Here is a 20,294-nt window from a genome sequence, read left to right as displayed (position 1 = left end):
ATAAAGATCAGGGTATCCATTTTGCCTGTAAGGGAGTGTCTCCCACTAACCCTTGGTGGGTCCCCTCCAGTGCGCACTGTCTAATAAACACTGCAGTGAAGCCTTGATTATTTTGCATTTCAGCCCTGCGTTTTGATTCCACACTAGCATTAAAGCTGGGTGGGGGGACTGTGAGCACATCAGAAGACGGGCTCAAATTTCAAGAGGATCTTGATAGACTTCAGCATTGGGTTCTGCACTTAGGTCAGAAAAAGCTGATGCACAAGTATGAGCTAGGTGATATCTGGCTCAGCAGGAGCTCCTGCAAGAAGGATCTGGGTGTCTAGGTAGACCACAGATTAAGCATGAGCCAAACTTGGGCTGCATCAACCAAGGTATAGTGTCAAGATCACAGGAAGTTATAGTTCTACTCCATGCTGCACTGGTTAGACTGCACTGGAATAATATGTCCATTTCTGGTCATCACAATACAAGATCCTGGGGAACTGAAAGAGTGCAGAGAAGAGCAACGAAGATGCTGAAGAGCTTGGAGGCTAAATCCTATGAAGAATGGTTAGGACAGGGTGCTTTTATCCTGAAGAAGAGAAGGCTAAGGAGAGACATGGTAGCAGCCTTCCAATACTTGAAGGACTATCCAGGGAAGAGGGTGTGGGTTTATTCTCTCCAGTGTCCAAGGGTAGGATAAGAACCAATGAGTGGAAGTTTATAGAGAGAGAGTCAAACCTGAAATAAGGAGTTGAACACCAAGAGGGCAGGTCCTTTGGAAGTGGCTGAGACACATCTGAGTTTGGTTATTTGGGAGGAGTGAGTCACTTGTTCCTGAGGGAGCGGACAGCATCCATGCTGCTGTGAGCTTGGCTACCTGTGTACTGGACCTATGCCCCTCCTGGTTGGGTAAGGCCTCCCTGGAGATGGCATGTGGATGGGTCCAGGCAGTGGTTAATGCCTCTTTGTGAGGCATTTCCTCACTTAACAACAGTAACTGGGACTGGAATTTCCTTCGCTAAGTGATGCGGTCGTAAAGTGTGATGTCATGTGACCTCACCACTTTGTGATGGCAATTCCAGCAGTCCCCAGTTATCATCGTTAAGTGAATCACCATAGGTTGTTAAGCAAGGACCTCATGTGATCTTGACTTCTGACTTCCTGCCAGCTTCCCCCTTGACTTTGTTTGTGGGAAGCTGGCGGGGAAGGTCACAAATTGTGATCATGTGACTGCTGGATGCTGCAATGGTCAGAAATCCAGGCCTGTTGCTGAGTGCCTGGATCGTGTACATGTGAACATGGGGTGCTGCAACGGATGGAGCTTCGAGGACCAGTCATAAGTACCACTTGTTCAGTGCTGTCTTCTGTTAAGTGAAGACCACCTGTGCCACTTGCCTTGAAGAAGGTGGTGGTGTGCCGCCTTCTCAAGAGGCTATCCTTGGGCCCAATCATCTTGGATAACTTTCTTCCAGTTGTTGAGAAGACGGTTTGTACTCACTTACAGAGGGCCCTGGATGAAATGGATTATCTGGACCCTTTTCAGTCTGGGTTTAAGCTGAATTATAGTAGAGAGAAGGCATTGGTTGCACTTGTGGATGATGACCCATCCAGGAGTCAGGATAGAGGTGGTGCAACTGTCCTGGCCCTCCTGGATCTCTTGGTGGATTCTGATACCACCCTTCTACACCAGCTGTGGGGACTGGAAGTGGAAGGCGCTGCTTTGCTGTGGTTCTCCTTTCTCTATGGCCGGTACAAGCAGGGGGGGGGGGGACCAGTGTAGCCCTAGGCCACTACAGTGCGGGTTGCTTCAGGGTTTGGGTCTCTCGCTGCTCCTTTTTAACGTCTACATGAAACCACTGAGCGAAGTCACCTGATGGCACAGGATGTGGTATCACAAGGAGGTGATGCTCTTTCAGCGCTGACCCAGCACTCGGAGGCTGATGGTCTGGAGGGGAGGAACTGGCCCTGGCTCAACCCTGGCTTTGGGTTTCTGGCCCCCAGAGCGAGCCGGTGGTAGCTATGGCGGGAGTGGGGGGGAGGCTTTGCCTGCCCATTGTGTCCATTCCTGGAGAGGCAGGCCTCACTCAGGGTCCATCACGCCTTGGTCATTTCCCAGTTGGACTACTGCAATGCGCGCTGCGTGGGGCTGTCCTTGCAGGCCACCTGGAAGCTGCAACTAGTCCCGACGGCGGCAGAACAGGCGCTGCTGGATGCCCGTGGTCTTGTCCCTGTCACACCACCGCGGCGTGAGCGCGCGGGCTCCCGGCTCTCCCTGAGCGCGGTTCAAGGTGTTGCTTATCGCCTGCAAAGCCCCGCGTGGCGCGGGGCCGGGTGTCTGCAGGGGCGCCTCTCCCGCGGCCAGCGCGGGCCCGCTCCAGACCCCTTCCCTTGCACCCTGCCGCCCGGGGGGACCCAGGAAGCGCCCCTTTTCCCTGGCAGCCCCCGACCTGCCTTCCGGAGAGCCGCAAAGCGCTGGCGCTGCCCCGGGCGCTGGCTGGGCAGCCAGGTCGGAGCCCGGGGGTCGCCTCGACGGACGGCCGCGGACGATGGGCCAGGCGCCCGCCCCTGGCCTCGTCCCTGTCGCTGGCCGCCCGCGGGGGGGGGGCGGGGGCGCACGAGCCTCTTGAGCAAGCCGGCGGAGCCTCTCCCGAGCGCGAGATCGGAGAAGCGGCGGGCGCCCCACCGCGGAGGCCGGCCGCGGCGGCGGGCTCCGCTCCCCCGGGCGCCTGAGGGAAGGCGGCGCCGACCGGAGCCCCAGGCGAGCCCCGAGGGCGCGCGCCTCTCCCCTTCCGCGGGCGAGCTCTCGAGGCCGGGGGCTCGCCCGGGGCGCCCCTCAGCGGCGGGGGCCTTGCGGGCCAGCCGAGCGGGGGCCAGAGGCTGGCCGTTCCCGGCCGAGCAGCCCGGAGGCGCTTCGCTCGGCGCGCCCCCGCCGACCCTCCCGCGCCTCGTCCCGCGGCCGCGCCGCCGCCAGGGCCCCCCAGCCGGGGGGGGAGGCGAGGCGGCGGCGGCGGCGGCTCCTCCCCGGGGCCTCCTCCCGCGCCGGCGCAGGGCGGGCGGAGAGGGGCGAGGCCGCGCGCGTCGGGAGCCTCGGCGGGCGCCGCTGCGGTGAGTCTCGGCGGGGGGGCGGCGGCCGCGCCCCCCCGCGGCCCCTCGAGCTCCCGGCCGGCGGGCAGGTGGGCGTGGGCGGAGGCGGCCGGAGGGGCCGGCGGCGCTCTTGGACCCCGCGCGCCCTCGCCTCGAGCTCCGGGGCGGCGGGGCCGGCCGCGGGTCGTGCCGGCGGTCCCCGGTGCGGGGCCGAAGGGCGGCGCGGAGGGGAAGGGTCTTCTCGGACGCGCGCGCGGGGGCGACGCTTCCCCCTCCGGAAGGGCGCGGGCGGGCCGGGGGCAGGTCCCCGGGTGTCGCTTGGCCGGGATTGGGGGCGAAGCCGCGGGCTTTGGTTCCCCCCGCCCCCCGCTTTCGGGAAGGCCGCCCAGCCCCTCCTGTCCCTCCGCCATTTCGGAGCTTGGCTGGTGCCTGAATGGCCGACGTCTTGACCGCTTAATCGCGGTCGGTTGGCCTCACGACACTGAGGTTCATCTGGGACAAGCGGTCAACGCTGCAGTGGCCGGTCCCGGCGTTTCCAGGGGACCGAGGGTCCCCCTCAGTGACGGACGCTTAAATACTTAACGTGGCGTCAAAGCAAACGGGGATCGAGCAGCCCGCGCTGGCAGATGGGCCCTCGGACCCGGGCGGCAACGGGCAGGCCCCGGCGGAGGAAAGCCGCTGAGCGGCTGCGGGCGCCCGCGAGCGACCTCTTCCGGGCCACACGCGCGCCAGAACGCGGGGCGGGGGGCCGGCAGGGCGCGCGCCTTAAAAGGACCGGCGGCCGAGATTCGCGCGCGTAGAGCGAGCCTGCGGGGACGCTCCGGGGAGTCCGTCCGGCGCCGTCGGCTCAGCCTTGCTCGGGAAGCGCCTCTGGGCCCGCGCGCGGCGGGGAACCATCGCGGGACGGTTAGCCGGACTCCGGGTAGGCGGCCGTGACGGGCCTCCCCGCTGAGCATCGCCGGCTTCCGGGCGAGCGCCGGGCCCTGAGTGCCTGCAGGCGAGGGGTGGGGTGGCGCTGCCTGGCCTGCGGCAGGAGCGGTCTCGCCGCCGCCGCCCCCGCAAGGCCCTCTGCACGCAGCTGGGAAGGTCGCGGGGAGAACGGCGGCCGAGGCCGACAGCCTGAACCCCGCTGCTGGTAAAGCAGGAGTAGAGAAACGCCCGAAGGCTTCTGGCGGTGCTTCCTCCCCTCCCGTCCCCTTCCACTTGTTTCCCGGTCGCTCACCTAAATAGTTGTACTTTGCGTTGAAGGCCAATGCTGGTATCTAAGTCATTTCATCTGTTGTTTTTCATCGGCCTCATAACTCTTTTCCTAGAAAGCATATTCCGTATTCGGAACGTCTAAATTTCTCAGTCTCTCTCAGAGTCATTCTTCCAAAATGTATCCAACCAGTGCAGTTTTTAAATCTTTATTGTTATTTTTTTTAACCAAACAGTCTTTAATCTTAAAGAAGAAATGTTTAAAAAAATTTAAAAATGCAAACTAAAAATACAAATTAAGAAGAGGGGGAAAAAGGAAAAAAACCCTATCTTACTGCCATTCCTTTTTGCACCACACAGCTTATTCATCGTTCTTGGTGCATCATAAAATCTAACGTTCGCTGCAAATCATTGAGTCAACAGTGAGCATGCCGTTATCGCCATACAACATGTGTCCCCAGCTGACACCTTTCTAATTTCGCCACAATGTGTGAGGCTTTGAATAATTAAGACTTAGTTGTGTCCTTCCAAGAACTAAGAAGGAGACACTCTAGGAGTCCAAGGCAGTGCGCCTTGTTAGTGCTGCCCCAACAATCCCATGAACTCTGTCTGTTTCACGTGCCCGACACAAGAAAGGCTGCTGGAGAGCCTTTGGGAAAAATCTACAAGTTTGTTAATTGAAGACATGTTATTTATTTATTTAGCATATTTATATAGCTGCCCATCTCGCAAAAACATGACTCTGGGTAGCGTACAAACATAATTGTTAAAAACAACAATCTGAAAACAGACATAAATAAAATGAACATAAAAACTCAGGAGCACTGGAGGACAACTGTCACTTGACCTCATACAGCCACCTTGCAGGCTCCCCATCAGAACCCCAAGGCTGATGAAAACACATGTTTTAAGAGCCTTCCGGAAGGCTCACCCCGCCTCAGGGGGAACGATGCTCCAGAGGATGGGGGCCACAGAAAAGGCGCGCTGCCTGCGCCCTGCCAGATGGAGCTCCTTTGGAGACGGGACTTGCACCACACCCCTCCTGCCTGACCTGGCGGGGTGGGTAGATGTGATCGGGAGGAGGCGGTCCCTCAAGTGACCTGGTCCCGTGCCATGTAGGGCTTTAAAGGTCAAAGCCAGCACCTTGAGTTGCACCCAGCAGTGGGCTGGCAACGATTGCAGCTTGCGGAACAGAGGTGTAATGTGTGCCCTCCATTCTGGAGGTGACCAGGGCGCACTCACTGTGAAGAGACCCTTGTAGTCCAGGAAGGGGCGCAACTAGCACACAACACAAAACTCTGCAAAGGCCCTCCTAGCCACAACTGCCACTTGCTCTTTGAGCAGGAGTCGCAAGTCCAGGAGGACTCCCAGATTGTGCACCGGGCCTGCCTGGGACAGTGCCATCCCATCCAGTACCAAAGATGATAAATTCCCAGAACCAGGAGGCCCAGAAACCCAGAGCCACTCAGCCTTGCCAGAGTTCAACTAAAGCCAGTTGTTCCCCATCTAAACCCCTACAGCGTCCAGGCACCAGGACAAGATGTCAGCCGCATTGCTTAGTTCACCAGGGACAGAGAGATGTAACTCAGTACGATCAGCATACTGACGATACCTCATCTCGTGACGACGGATGATCTCATCCAGTGGCTTCGTGTAGGTGTTCAATAGGAGTGAAGAGAGTGCCAAACCCCACATAACAAGGGTTGAGGACGGAACTTCTCATTCCCAATTAGTACCGACTGGTACCGGTCCTACGGAAAAGAAGTGAACCAGCACAGTACTGTGCCGCCCACTCCCAGCCCACTGAACCAATCCAGAAGGATACTGTGGTTGATGCTACTGAAGGCCGCTGAGAGGTCAAGAAGAGCAAGGACAGATGCGCTGCCCCTGTCCTGCTCCCGCCAGAGTTCATCTAAAATTGCGACTGATGCCTTCTCTGTCCCATGCCCAGCCCTGAATCCCAGCTGAAAAGGTCCAGATAATCCGCTTCATCCAGGGCCCGCTGAGGTTATTGCACAATCACCTTCTTCACAACCTTCCCTAAAAAAGGAGGTTCAATACTGAATGAAAATTGTCCTGTATGGTAGGATCCAGAGATGGCTTCTTGAGGAGGGATCAAACCAATGCTCCTTAAGATCTGTCATTGCTAGTTAAAGGGTCTGCTTGGTTATGCCTCCAGCATTTGGAATCCATCAAAATATTTAGAACTGTGGATCTTTCATCGATAGGGGATGGTTGAAATAATTATTATAAAACATCAGAATGACAAATTTACATCTGACTTGTAGCAGTGAATTCCTGATATCTGTGATCTCTCAGTATTTGAATTAGGTAGTTTTTTCCCCCCAACAAAGAGGCAAAGAAAACGGTAGCTGCCAGAATTTCAGTGGGGTGATATAATTTTTGAGCGAATTCCAAAGAAGTTACTCCAACAAACAACCAAAGCTAAAGTAAAGTCCCAGAGATAAATCTAAAACTCTGGAAAATTATATTATTATTGTTGATTGCACGGTCAGCCAGATGTTTAGACTGGATTTGGCATTTTTATCCACCTACTGAGTCCTAGGGGACTCCTCCTAGGGGACGCGGTGGCGCAGTGGTTTAATGACGCTGAAAGTTGCCGGCCAGAAATGGTCGACGCTTCAGCGGTTCGAGTCCAGCCTTTGCGTTAGCAGGGTGAGCTCCTGTTTCCTCCCCAGTTCCTGTAAACCCAACAGTTTGAAAACTCATGTGAGTAGATAAATGGGTACTCTCACTCCGGTGGGAGGAAAAATGCTGCCAGCACCTTGCAAAAAGGAGTCAGGAGCAGTTGCCGGTAAGCGTGAAAAACCGTGCGCACCCAAAAAGGGCGCGAAGTAACGGAAACCCCGCCTCCTGCGCTCGCCAGCTGGGCTCTGCCCTAGGAAGGAGGCTCTGGCAAACCATTTCTGAAACAATTGCCTTGAAAACTGCAAGGACTCGTCCAAGCAGTCACTGCAGAGTCGGTAACGACTGAGCGCAGATTAAAAAAAAAAAAAACAGTCCTCCCCAAGGACATGGGATAGGCAGATGTTTGATGGTGTTAACGGTATTGTCGCAGGATATAAGCTGTTCCAAGTAAAGCCGCCTTTTGTAATTGACGGTGACTCTGTCAATGCCAATGGTCTTCAAGTGGTGCTCCAGATGTTTTGGGATTGCACCCAAGGCGCCTCTTACTACAGGTACTATCTTTGCCTTCTTTTGCCATAGTTGTTCTACTTCTATTTGCAGGCCTTTGTATTTGGTGATTTTTCACCAGTTCTTTCTCTTCTATTCTGCTGTCTCCATTGCAGTGTCCACAGGTGCTTGTCTGTTTGAATTCTAACAAGCTCTGAAGTCCCAGAGCGCTTTAGCATCTTCATTTTCTATGACTGTCTGCTTTGTGGTCCTGCCAGTTCTTGCTTGCAGGCAGATGGTATTTCTTGCAGGTATTCCAGTGAACCGTTGCTGCTACTTTGTCATGCCATTTGTAGTCAGTCTGTGTGATCTTCTTGCGGCAGCTGACTAGGTGGTCCACTGTTTCTTCAGCATTTTTGCAGAGGCGGCATTTGCTGTCTGTTGCTGCCTTCTCGATTCTGGCTTTATATGCATTTGTTCTTAAGGCTTGGTCTTGCGCAGCCAGAATTAGCCCCTCTATCTCTTTCTTCAACTTTCCTGCTCTTAGCCATTGCCAAGTCTTGTTGTCATCTCCTTTGCCTGCTAGTTTTTTTTGTGTACTGGCCATGTAATACTTTGCCTTGCCATGTCTCTTTCTATTCATTTGGTCTGTCTTATAGGCCAGTTTGGTCTCTTTGGTATTCAGTAAGCCTTCATGATGTACTAGCTTCGGTGCATCTTCTTCACTGTCCTTCAGATATTCTTCCAATGCCCTTTTTTCTTCTTCAGCTGTCTGGTGTACTTGCAACATTCCACGGCCACCTTTGCTCCTTGGTCTGTCAACATTGCTGCATGGGTGAAGGGCATGATTCATTGTCATTATTGTTCTGGTCTTCCTATCCAGGGCCTCCAGTTCAGCTTGAGTCCCATCCACTATTCCAGCTGTGTATTATTATTATTTATTATTTATACAATTTATTAGCCACCCATCTCACTTTTCCAAGCGGTTCTGGGCGGCGTACATATGCCACCTTTCCCAATGTATAATTGCAATTTAAACTTCCTGAACCATCTTGTATCAAAATCAAGAATAAGTTTACATTTCCTATTTGAGAAAGTTGCCTAGGAAGCCTTATGCTGAGAAAAATGAAAGAGCACAATCTAAAACCATAGTGTGTGAAAACAACCACTTCCATGACCGAGGCAGGTTGACAAATATGTTCAATAAATTCTTACTGAGACACAAAGAGATCATGCCTACTTTGCTTTAGACTAACCAGACTCTCATATTCATGAAATATTTGGGTTGGGAGTTCCTGGCTAATCTGTGGAACATCTACACGTAGCAGAAATTTAGATTCTGCCTTCCTCTCCTTTGATCCCCTTAATATGTTCAGAATTCCTAATAACACAAGAAAAGTTATCAAGCCAAATTAAAGAGAAAAGGAGAAAGAATTATTACAGGATATATTGACCAATGTAGTGCTAAACTATTCGGAATAATATGTAATTTAGGGAGATAAATAAAATAAGCCAATCTAGGCAGTAAACATGGAGGAAACCCATAACACATTAGTAGCAGCTTCAGACATTTCCTAGAAACTGCAAAATTTTCTCAGGTTCCAAAACATTTATTAAAAAATCAGTAACACCAGAATTTTGATGGCTGCATATAAATTGAGCCTGTCCTGGGTTTGCAATAGTTGGAATGACAAGCTGTAAATTTCAGCCAAAGTAACTGTTAAAATCTTAGCATCCACATTTATCAAAGAAATAGGTCTACAATTGGAAGAAATTGTGATCTTTATTTGTTTAGAAAGGGCTATAACTTTTCCCTCCTTCCCTTTTTATTTGGAAAAGCTTCAAGGTGTACCTCTAAAATTGTCACTAGCCTGCTTAAGTAACTCCTTTAGTAGACCATAGGAATGCTTAATGTAGCTTAATTTCAGCAAAGCAGTAGAAGAACATTGTTTGATGACTAGCCGGTTAAGCATGGGCTGAAGGACCATGTTGCTCGATGGCTCTGCTATTGGTTGAAGGAGCATGCTGAAACATGGCACCCTACAAGGTCATGGATCAGCCCATCTTAGTCCATGATTTGGTTTCTCACAGTGGCCAGCAAGATGTCTTTGGGATGCTCCCGAGTAGGAGATGCCCTCGCTCCCCTGCCACTGCTGTTGGAAGTAACGTGCTGAGTCTTCAAGACCAACAGCCTCTCTGGGCCTGACAAATGGCTGCACTTTTCTAGAAAAGCATGTTGGGTATGTCCTAGGGTCATAATCAAGTCCAGTTTTCATGTGTGTAAAAGCTGCCTTACTGGCAAATCCTGTCCAAGGAAAATGTTTCCCCAAGTCTCTTTTTATATTCTATATTTTACTTTATTTTTCAAATTTAAATATGCCGCCCATCTCACTATACACACGACCATTCACGCTTTCCAAGGAGAGTGGCAGCAAGGAGATCTTGTGATGACAACTCCACAAGCTCCTAAGCTCTGCCCAAACGCCCGCACACCGGGCTCCTCTGAGCAGGCCGACAGCTGTGCCGGGGAAGCTGGCTCAGGTCACAGAGGAGCCCTCCTCTAGCCCTCTGCCTTGGCTGCGGCCCTCCTTAGGACCCACCGGATTGTGGAAATCTTCTGTCCTTGCAGTTGGTGATCTCCAAACTCTTAGTAAAGCTTGAATCTCTTTTGACTGACTTTCGTAGAAATCACGATGGATGAACCAGGCGCAGTTTTTGAAGAACTGTTGGCGAGAGCAAAAGCTGGAGAACCCAAATCACAGACAGAGGTTATTGTGCATGCTTTATTACTCTATCTTTTTTAATTGTACACTTTAGAGAAGGAATATAGACAAGAAGAGATAGAAGACATATAAAAGGAATACAAGAGTGAAATAAAAATAGTAAACTACAGCTAAGCAAACAAGGGGTCTCAAATGTCATGTCAGTTTTCCAACGTATCGTTGCTTACTTCTGAAACTATAAGAGGTCTTATTCTAACTGATCGTTGTGCTGTGCCGTGCCACGCTGGAGCTTCCTGGGCATTGCTGGATGTCATCTCCAGGCCTCCCTTCCTTGGCCATGTGAGCCGAGGGTGCTGCAGCTGGTGGCTCAGGAACAGCTGGAGGCCAGAAATTCCCCACGGAAATAAGGATGTTCCGCTTAAGCTTCTGCTGTGCCAGCTGGCAGACAAGGGTTGAGCCGGGCAAGCCCAACTCCAAGCCCATCCCCTGCCGTAGAAGGGTGGGTGGCTTTGGGTCATTCGTTCTCACTCGGCTCACAGGGTGGCTGCTGGGGATAAAAGGAAGGAACCCTCCGCCCCCCCCCCCACATGTGGCCACACTGAGCTCCCGGAGGAAAGGTGGGCTATGCGTTGAACAAATATGTTTCTCGAACTTTCCTTTTTACTGCAAACATTTGTTATTTGGAGGGCTGCTTCCCTTGTGCCCGATGCTCCTGCCAAGGAATTGTGCTCTCTGGCAAGGATTTTGCTTTGACGCAGCAAAAAAAAAAGAGGCTTGAATGTGTCGTACAAACGTGGAAAGATGTGTCCCATAAACCTGTTTTTAATAAAAATTAACTTGCCCATTGGTATCTCCTGCAAGGTGGGGATCATGTTCTCTTGCAATGTTTCCATAAATGTCTGTGCAGCTGAAATTTATAGTCTTGTTCAAAAACAAAAATGAAAGGCAGATGAAATTCAAATTACAAGATCCAAAGTTTAAGCATGCTAGCAAGGCATAGCAATAATCTTCTTTGACATACATTCATAATCTCCCAAAATTGAGAGAGTTACTCCACTGGCTTCTTTCAACCTAAATGCCTTTTCTAAAGAGGGTTGCAGGTAGCCCTCTGGACTGGAAAGGCGCTCAGGATGACCCTTTCCCTTCTGCTTCCACCCTTGAAAGCCAAAAAAGATGGACCCCCTTCCCTTCAGCCCTTCTTGCTGCCCTCTGGAAGATCAGGAGCTGGAGAGGCAACTTCTGTCTCCCCCTTGCCCCTCCCGCTGCCGTTTCTCCCCCCTGCTGACGAAGGCCTGTCAGCTCACTTCTGGGCTTCCTACATAGGCTGTTAAAACAGGTGTGGGTGTGAGCCTGGCTGGCTTTTTAAAAAGTGGCCCAAATCTCACTGAGGTGAAAGGGAAATTAACATCTCCTGCTACACAAATTTTGGAGTGTGCAAGTGATGGGCTGTTAGATGTACGTTAGTACTGTAATAAAAGAGGTGCTTGGCTGTCAGCAGGTGCAGTCTTCTGTGGGTGCAGGAGATAAGTTGCCGGCTGGCCAAGCGTAGGAGAACCTCCTCCTCTTTCTGTGTGTAGGTGGGGAAGCACTACTTGAAGCTGGCGGAAGAGCACGATGAGGAGCTGAACAGTTGCAGTGCTGTTGAGTGGCTGGTCCTGGCTGCCAAGCAGGGGCAAAGGGAAGCCCTCAAAATGCTGCGGAGTTGTTTGGCAGAAAGAAAAGGTAAAGTATGCTTTCCTCAGTACTTCCAGCAGGATTTAAGGCAGGATGCAGAGTGATGAACTTAAGTAACAGAAAGGTGGGCTCCAGGTGAGCATCAGAAACTGTGAGGCCCAGAGAAGCCCTCCAGCAGAGCAGGACTGCCGTCCATCTGGCACGCTTGAATCCGATTCCTGCGCCCAGCCCCCCTTCCCCCCTCTTTTAAACCCTACGTCAGCTGAACCCTGAGCTACACATATTCCCTTCTGTTGGTAGCCCTGTGTCAGTCTGACCCCTCGGTGCATCTGAGGAAGGGAGCTGCAGCCCACAAGAACTTCTGCCTTTCAACAAAACTGGCCTGTTGGAAAAGGGGCTGACGGGCCCCTCCTGATCTTGAGCAGAAAGCTGCCAGGGCAGCACCGGGCCCACCTCAGCCGCAGCGAACCCCTCATCCACACACACCCTTCAGGCACAGTCTACCCGCAATGGCTCGTGTGCCTGCTGGAGAAATGGTGAATGAAGGCAAAGCTGTGGAAGAGGCTGCTGAGCATAAGAGGCTCCTTCATTTCCAGAAAAACACCAGTGGTTTTTTTAAAATGCAAGTGGCGCAACCATTTTGAGCAGGAGGAAAGTTCCCTGACTCTAATAAGGGGTGTGTTGGTTTTGCTTTCTCTTGCATTCATTTCTTTCCATCTTGTCTAGGGAGAAATTGGCAGCTATGTGTGAAGTTTTCACTGTAAAAGAGGTGGAATAAAATGCTCCTTGATGTCAGTAATGGGCAAAAATGTCTTAATCCCCTCTTGTTATGAGTCACGGTGGAAATCTAATTCAGGAGGAAATGTTGAAATCTTCTGAGCAATAACAAGAGATGACTTCTGTAATTCTTGAAGGAATTCCTAACGTAGAACATCCATCTTGCTCTGAACTGTAGTTGAGGTTTTGCAATTGGGAGGGTCAAAGCTAACGTTTGTGTTTTTTCCCCTCTTGAGGCATCACTTCAGAAAATATGCAAGAGGTGAAGAGATTATTGTCTGAGACTGATTTGGAAAGAGCTGTGAGAAAAGCTGCTTTAGTCATCTACTGGAAATTAAATCCAAAGAAGAAAAAGGAATTGGCAGTTTCAGAACTGTTAGAAAATGTTGGTGAAGTGGACAGTGAAGGTTTGTATCTTTTATTGCATGTTAAAGATGTACTAAACTTGAACAGCCATCTGAAAAGATAAGTTTGCCTAATTAACTCTTCAGTAGAGGGCCATAATTAATCTTGACTGGATTAAGGAAAATCTCTTGAAAGTCACAGTTGTCTTCTTTAAAAATGGAGGTGACATCTCTGCCAGGGACCTCTTCAGCCACAGTCACGAGAGTTACCACCACTGTAGCAGCATTACAACTGTCCCACTCTTGCCTCTACCCTGAGATGGAAGAGCAGCTAGCACAGAGTCGCCCCCCCAAGGTGGGCAATCAGGTGGAGATTCCCAGTGAGAGAGATCCACACAGATCTCTGCTGTCAGGGTTCCTGAAAGGCAGTGGACACAACTGATGTGTGGAGGACCAGCTGTGACAACCTTGGTCTGCGTCTTTGGTTATGTGGCTTTCTTGTGATCGTGCCTTGGGAAGTTCAGCTCCCTTCTGGCTGGGTGAAGCGCATCATCTTGTGTCGGGAGAGAGTGCTGAACTGCTCCCCTTTCCACACATGCTTTCAAAAGCCAGAATGGCTAAGCTGTGAAGAAGCACTTCACAAAGAGTGTGTAGAAGTCATAATCTCAGCTTAATTTGTATCAAGGCAATTCCTATTCTTCTAAGCGCTTCCTGCTACTCCAGCATTTGTGGCGGCAGAAATGACCAGGCCAGCTGTCTGTCTGCAAGTCATTTTCAGCTAATTTCACAGCTTCATGGATTTCTGAATGTAGTTGCCTAACGTAATCTGCGGTGTAGTCACTCTGCCTCTCCCCCACCGTGGGTCAGCTTAAAGTAAGAGGGCTTTCCTCTGGGACCTGGCTGGGTGAGATCAGGAGCCAGACCTGACCCAGCTCTGCCCGGCCAGATCTCAGGGCAACACCGGGGTAGATCTCAGCCTCAGCACCTTGAAGACGAGCGGACTTCAACTCCATGCATGCTGGCTGTGGAATCCTGGGGGTTGAAGTCCACCCGTCCAAAAAGTTGCTGAGGCTGAGAAACACTGGCTTAGACGACTGCGTAGCCTGCAAATTAGCAGGGTTCCTGACCATGTGGAAGGAGAATTGCTGAGCCTCCCATGGTTTGGGGGCTTTCTTAGGTTTGTGGCTTCCTGAGGGTGCTCCTTATTAGTTTTAACCCTTTGTGTCCTGCTTCCCATTAAAACTTTCGTACAAATGTGCATTTCCGAGAACAGGCAAGGGGGACCAGTGCCCTGGGCCGCTTCCAAAGACTGTCCAGAAGCAGAGGAGGATGCTGGAGAGACTCGTCAGCAGCGAAGGTAAGGAGGGCTGACTGCACGGGGCCACTCCCCTCTTTGGACATGGTTGCCCGTGTTTTCCTCAGGAGAAGCCAACTTCAGTTGTAACCACTGCCTCTCTGGGGACAAGGCCAAAGAGACTCATGGAATAAAGAGAGAAAAATGTAACTCTGAAATTGGGGTGGGAGAAGAGTGAACCACGGATGAAGCACTGCTCCTAAAGAGATAGCAGTGTGGTATGTGTGGGTTTGTGTAATGGAATGTGAGAATGACCTTGGAAGATGGTGGGGGAGATGCTGCCTAGGGAACAATCAGATAAAAGGGGGAGGAGCCCCCAACCAAGTAATGGGCAGAGAAAGAAACTTAGAAAGGACCCACCCTAATGGATCAGGCGGTAAAAAGAGACAGCAAGAGATTTGTACTTTCAGACTTGCAAGACTGATGTCAGCCTTCCCAGGTAGACCAGACAGGAAACATGACCAGATGAGCTAATTTTACTTTATTGTAAAGCTACATTAACAGAAGCTTGCAAGTCTGAAAGTACAACTCTCCCGCTGTCTCCTTTATAGCCTGAGAGGCTAGGGAGGGTCCCTTCTGAGCCTCTTGCTCCATCCATCATGCAGCTGCGGGCGATGCCCTCTCTTATCTGACCGTTCCCCAGGCAGCATCTCTCCCCCCCACCCCCGGTCTTCCAGGGTCATTCTCACATTGCATTACAGTTTGTGTGTATTGTAAACATTGCAGAAATAGTGAAATGGAGGGTGATCCAAGGAAGCTCATGCAATAATCCTGTGGCTGGTTTTTTTCAGCACCTCCTTTTTCTTTGTTTTGCAGAAAAAGGCTAAGAGATGGGCTCCCCCTCAGGTGATGGTTGCCTTGATCATTTGGGAGATAATTGTGTGCATTTTATTTCTGTAGAAATCAGAGCCAAATGGAGTCCCGGTGACTCTTCAGAAGCAAGGGGAGAGGCGCTGGGTGATGCCTTAGGCCTGGCTGGGACGAGCTCAGCAGATTAGCCTCCCTGCGTGGCGCGGCTGCCTGCTGGGCAAACCAGGCAGGGGAATCCCCGCTACTTCGTGCCACTCTGGGTGGGAAACCCACGGCCTTAGCAAATACGTCAGCCGCCACGAGTCATTTTTAATTGTGACAGCACACAAATATGTTTAATAAATGAAAGAAATATTTCCCCACCCCTCTCAGTGTTAGCACTTTAATCCAGCGTTGTGCCAAGCAGGCCTGGACTGGCATGACGAAAAGCAGCCTTTGGGCCACTCTGAACAAGGTGGACTAACTTTTTCCGAGGAAGACCGTGACATCCGTTCACAAGACTCAATTTTTATAACAAAAACATTTAAGAAGCCTGACATGCCAGAAACACCCAGTCTTGCATTCTTACCAGCTTAGGCGCCTTTCCCACAATGAACCATTCCTGCCTCTTTCTGCTGCGGACGAAGACCGGCTTATCCATTTGCTAACGCGTTTTGTGTTTAATGCTTTCAGCCAAGAATTCCATTGCCTTGGATGATTTTGTTGAAATAACTAAGAAGTACGCCAAGGGCATCATCCCGCCAAGCTTGGTCGTGCAGGACGACGATGACGAACTGACGGGAAAGAGTCCTGAGGAGCTCCCGCTCCGGCAAAAGGTGGAGGCCTCGAGGGCTCCGGCGCAGAACGTGCCCCTGTTTGCTCGGGGAGGGCGGAGGGCATCACACCAAACGCTGAAACGGTTCCCAGACCGCCGCGCACGAAGGAGGGAAGTTTTCCTAGCAGGGAGAGCGTTGGAAGAGCGGAGTCGAGGACTGGGTGGGGGTGGGGGAGAAGGCCCCCTTCGTTGGAGGGCCTCTGGAGGACCTCAGTGTCGAGTCCTGGGCTGCACAGGTGCCCGGCCTCAGGGGTTAGAGCTCCAGCCTGAGGGTGCAAGGGCAAAAGCACGCGGTTGGCCTTCTCAAGACTTCCCACCCCATCCCCATCCTCATTTATGGGGAAAAAAGAGAACAAGTTGCTTTGCTGAAATTCAGCCCATTGGCCTCAGGATCGTGGTTAGGTGTGGTCCTATGGTCCTGGGGAGCCATGAGAGATCTGGTTAACAGTTCAGACACGCTCCCCCACCTTCGCTGTGCAGCAGGTTGGGAGCAGCTCTGGAGCGGAAGGGCTGGGACACAGCCCCCTTGCAGCTCTTCCCAGCTGGGCCTTTCCCGGCCTTCTGCGGGTCCCTGCTGCCGCTGCAGTAGAGGGCTGTGGCTGGGCCCGTTTCCACCCTGCAGAGGGATTTGCCATCAGCCCGTTTCACGTCCAGCTCTCTCGCCTTCTGGATCTGAGGGGACGACGCAGGGGCGCTGACGGGGGTCGATTAGGAGCTTGGCTTGTTTCCGCTCCTAGTCAGCCCGCCAGCCTTTTCCAAAAGGGTCCTCTTGCGGCCGCCCCTTCACTTTCTCGCCCGTCTGGCTCTGGAATGACCCGCATGGCCTCTCTTTCCAGATCATCAAGTACCCCCTTCATGCCATCATGGAAATCAAGGAGCACCTGATAGAGGTGGCATCGAAAGCTGGGATGCACTGGCTGTCCACAATAGTGCCAACCCACCAGATCAACGCCCTCATCTTCTTCTTCATCCTCAGCAACCTTACCATCGAATTCTTTGCATTTTTCATCCCGTTAGTGATTTTCTACCTTTCCTTCATTTCCATGGTGATTTGCACCCTGAAAGTCTTCCAAGACAGCAAAGCTTGGGAAAACTTCCGCACCCTCACGGACCTGCTCCTTCGTTTTGAGCCGGACCTTGATGTCGAGGAGGCGGAGGGGAATTTTGGCTGGAATCACCTGGAGCCCTACTTTCACTTCCTGCTCTCGGTGCTCTTCGTCCTCTTCTCCTTCCCGGTAGCAAGCAAGGAATGGATGCCCTGCTCAGAGCTGGCGACCGTTTCTGTTTTCTTCATGGTGACAAGCTACCTGAGCTTGGGCACCAGCGCAGAGCCCTACACGCGAAGGGCCCTGCTGACTGAGGTGGCTGCGGGGGCCCTCTCTCTCCTGCAGGGGGCCCCTGACCACTGGGGCCCCGTGAAGATCCTGGGTAAGACCTTCTACAGCATTCCGCTCGGCAACCTCTTGGTGCTGAACCTGAGCCTCCCTTGCCTTTTGTTCCTGTACTTGTTCTACCTTTTCTATCGCATGGCACGGCTGCGGAAGTTTAAAGGCGTCTATTGCTACTTGATCCCCTACTTGGTCTGTTTCATGTGGTGTGAGCTCTCCATTGTGATTTTACAGGAATCGACCGGCCTTGGCCTACTTCGTGCTTCAGTGGGTTACTTTTTATTCCTGTTTGCCCTTCCTGTCTTAATATTGGGCATTGCGCTGATGTGTTTTTTCCACTTCCTAAGATGGTTCATAACGTTAGAGCTGATAAAGATTGTGGTGACTCTCGTCCTGTGTGTCATTCCTTTGCTTTTCCACTTGTGCACAAGGGCCAGGGTCTCTGCCGTTGAAATGGTGAAATCTCTGACCAAGAGTTCCATTGTTAAGCTTATTCTGGTATGGCTGTCTGCGATTGTGTTGTTCTGCTGGTTTTATGTGTATCGCTCAGAGGGGATGAAGGTGTATAACTCGACGCTGACGTGGAACCAGTATGGGTTTCTCTGTGGGCCCCGGGCCTGGAGGGAAACCAACATGGCGCGGACTCAGATTCTGTGCAGTCATCTGGAAGGGCACCGGGTGACGTGGACGGGGAGATTCAAGTACGTCAGAGTGACCAGCATCGATAACAGTGCAGAATCTGCAATAAACATGCTTCCCTTTTTTCTGGGGGACTGGCTGAGATGTGTGTATGGAGAAACCTATCCAGCATGCGACCCCAAAAACATGACCCTGGAGGAGGAGGAGCTCTGCCGCCTGAAGTATTTGACCAAACACGACTGTCACATAAAGAGGTTCGACCGGTATAAATTTGAAATAACGGTGGGCATGCCTTTCAGTGGCGGAAACGGGAACAGGGCTGTAGAGGAGGAGGACATAACCAAAGACATCGTGCTGAAGGCGAGCCACGAGTTCAAGCAGCTGCTGCTGCACCTGCGGCAGGGCAGCGTGGTGGAGTTCAGCACGATCCTGGAAGGCCGTCTCGGGAGCAAGTGGCCTGTCTTTGAGCTGAAAGCGCTCTCATGCTTGAACTGCCTGTCAAAACTCTCCCCGGCAGGGAGGCACGTGAAAGTAGAGCATGACTGGAGGAGTACAGCTCAGAAAGCTGTCAGGTTCGCCTTCAATTTTTTATTCTCCCCATTTCTGTCAGTTGCATATTAAGCTTCAGTTATGACACCTGCTCTGACACAATCACATCTGGCTGTCACAATCCGATTAGGTTTAACGTGAATATTAGTGGAGTTTAGCACGGTGCGTAATGCGGTCCTAATCATTTCTGCATTGCACAGATGTCTCTATATTTAGAAAAACACCTAATTGCATATTAAAAGCATAAGCAGGATTTTCTAAAGGAACTGACTTATCCACCCAGAGATGCTAAAAGCACTTTACTCTGCCTTCTACTTTTATTTATTCTAGATAGTTGACATAAACTTTATTTCACAGGCGACAACACAATTCTCAGTTGTGCAGCTGCGACATACACAGCAGTGTCGAAATGGCACGCAATGATGCCACGACGCAAATGCTCCAACTTGCTACTTGTGTCACAAGCATGTAAGTGTGGACACACCGCGGCTGGGCTCCCTTTATTCCCTCCCCCAGAGAAATACATTATCTGCCAAATGATGTCAATTGCGACATAAACAGAATTGAGGTAATTCAGAGGCTCAGCTGGGCGGCTTTTCTGAGGAAGTGGCCTTCGTTCAGTCACCAATTTTTTTCCTCGGGAAAGAGGGAAGGAAGGAAATGGTTTAAGTGATGGCATGATTGGTTAACTTGGAAATTCATTCTGGAAATGGTGATGAGCATTTGGTTATGAATTTGTCCTTCGATTACAAGCATAAAATAAAGGATTGAAAAATACAATGCACGTTTTGCTGTCTTATTTGAACCCACTTCCTTACATGCAGATTTTGTAGCATGCCTCCCTTGACTTTTGGGTCAAGTAAATTGTCCTCAGTCCTGGGTTAATGAATCCTCCTCATTTCTCCTCCTGGAGAGTTTTACAAAGTTTAATTTAAATAGAGAACCCTTCCCAATTATTTATAATTATTCCTAATTATTAGGACTTCTGTGAGGTTGGGAGGGCAGCTGTGCAAATCCAAGAAAATTGCTGCTGCCTTAAGGTATCCTCAGCAGATGCCCACAAACATCCAAACCACCTTTTGCTCTTTGAATCCAAATCACCAATTATATTTTAAGAGTTTCTCTGTAAGTTTTTTCTCAAGAAAATGGTTTAAAGTTGTTATAGAGGAGTAGTAAGCACCTTGAAAACAAGGTGTTAATTACCAGATGTGACAATGGATTTTTAACAACACGTTTTTCCAGATTAAGCTTGTCTTATCATTTTTTGATTGGGTAATGATTATAGGAATGTTATATACATAATGTATCTTGAGTTCAGCGATACATTTTGCCACGTGCCCCATGACATGCTAACCAATTAATTGAAAATTGTACTCAAAGGTGGTTTCTCATCAAACTAGAGAGAGCTATTGAGTGGGGTGCTACAAGGTTCATTCCCACGTCCTCTTTTCTCCAATAATTTTATTAATAATTCGGATGAAGAGGTGGAGGGAATATTGAACACGTTTACAGATGACAAAAATTGGATAGGGTATCTAATATCCTTGAAGATATGGCAGTGTAGAAAATGGGCCAAAAGCAACATGTTTTGGCCTGCGTGGGAGCCCCGGGGGGCAGTCCTGGGAGGGATTGGGGGCGCGGGACAGTGCTGGGCAGTGCTGGGTCAGGGAAATGCCTTGGTTTTAGGGCCTCCTTTTGTGATGAGGGGGCTGTGGGTGGCCCTGGCTTTTTGCCTTCCTTGCTGGCCCTGGAACTCCTTGACTGGGGTCCTTCTCGGGGTTGGTGGTTTCATGGTGCTTTTGGTCTTTTGGGGGTCTGAAC

General features: G+C 51.0%; 2 protein-coding genes across 5 annotated transcripts; one reads left to right on the top strand and one right to left on the bottom strand.

Moving 5' to 3' along the window:
- Nucleotides 1–1,870: 1,870 nt before the first annotated feature.
- Nucleotides 1,871–3,479, bottom strand: LOC148213663 (uncharacterized). Its single transcript, XM_088131160.1, has one exon. The coding sequence runs from the start codon at nt 3,477–3,479 to the stop codon at nt 2,217–2,219; it is 1,263 nt and encodes a 420-aa protein (XP_087987286.1). The 3' UTR covers nt 1,871–2,216.
- On the top strand, nt 2,952–19,253 carry WFS1 (wolframin ER transmembrane glycoprotein). Of its 4 annotated transcripts, XM_088131103.1 has the most exons (8): nt 2,952–3,090; nt 9,493–9,641; nt 10,087–10,169; nt 11,702–11,846; nt 12,812–12,982; nt 14,193–14,276; nt 15,756–15,898; nt 16,734–19,253. In XM_088131103.1, exons 2-8 carry the CDS (start codon nt 9,635–9,637, stop codon nt 18,543–18,545), a joined length of 2,445 nt encoding a protein of 814 aa, XP_087987229.1. In that variant the 5' UTR covers nt 2,952–3,090; nt 9,493–9,634; the 3' UTR covers nt 18,546–19,253. The 4 variants fall into 4 exon arrangements, with proteins under 4 accessions (XP_087987229.1, XP_087987231.1, XP_087987230.1 ...); XM_088131105.1 differs by lacking the exon at nt 9,493–9,641 and having other exon boundaries at nt 2,980–3,090; XM_088131104.1 differs by lacking the exons at nt 2,952–3,090; nt 9,493–9,641 and adding an exon at nt 3,283–3,991.
- The last annotated feature ends 1,041 nt before the right edge of the window (nt 19,254–20,294 follow it).

The sequence above is a fragment of the Python bivittatus genome, unplaced genomic scaffold (genome assembly GCF_059951505.1).
Source record: "Python bivittatus isolate LINGU-HERP-01145 unplaced genomic scaffold, Pbiv_v1 ctg000970_np1212, whole genome shotgun sequence".
NCBI classification, from domain to species: Eukaryota; Metazoa; Chordata; class Lepidosauria; order Squamata; family Pythonidae; genus Python; species Python bivittatus.
Note: the sequence above shows the minus strand (reverse complement) of the source record. Positions and strands in the feature narration are given on the sequence as shown.

What these genes read in the sequence shown, in the direction of transcription:
- WFS1 (XM_088131103.1), top strand. An exon ending in TTGTTTGGCAGAAAGAAAAG is followed by an intron (nt 11,847 to 12,811) that starts GTAAAGTATGCT and finishes TCCCCTCTTGAG; the next exon opens with GCATCACTTCAGAAAATATG. An exon ending in AGCTCCCGCTCCGGCAAAAG is followed by an intron (nt 15,899 to 16,733) that starts GTGGAGGCCTCG and finishes CTCTCTTTCCAG; the next exon opens with ATCATCAAGTACCCCCTTCA.
- LOC148213663 (XM_088131160.1), bottom strand. Translation starts at nt 3,479, where the DNA reads ATGGCGGAGGGACAGGAGGGGCTGGGCGGCCTTCCCGAAAGCGGGGGG.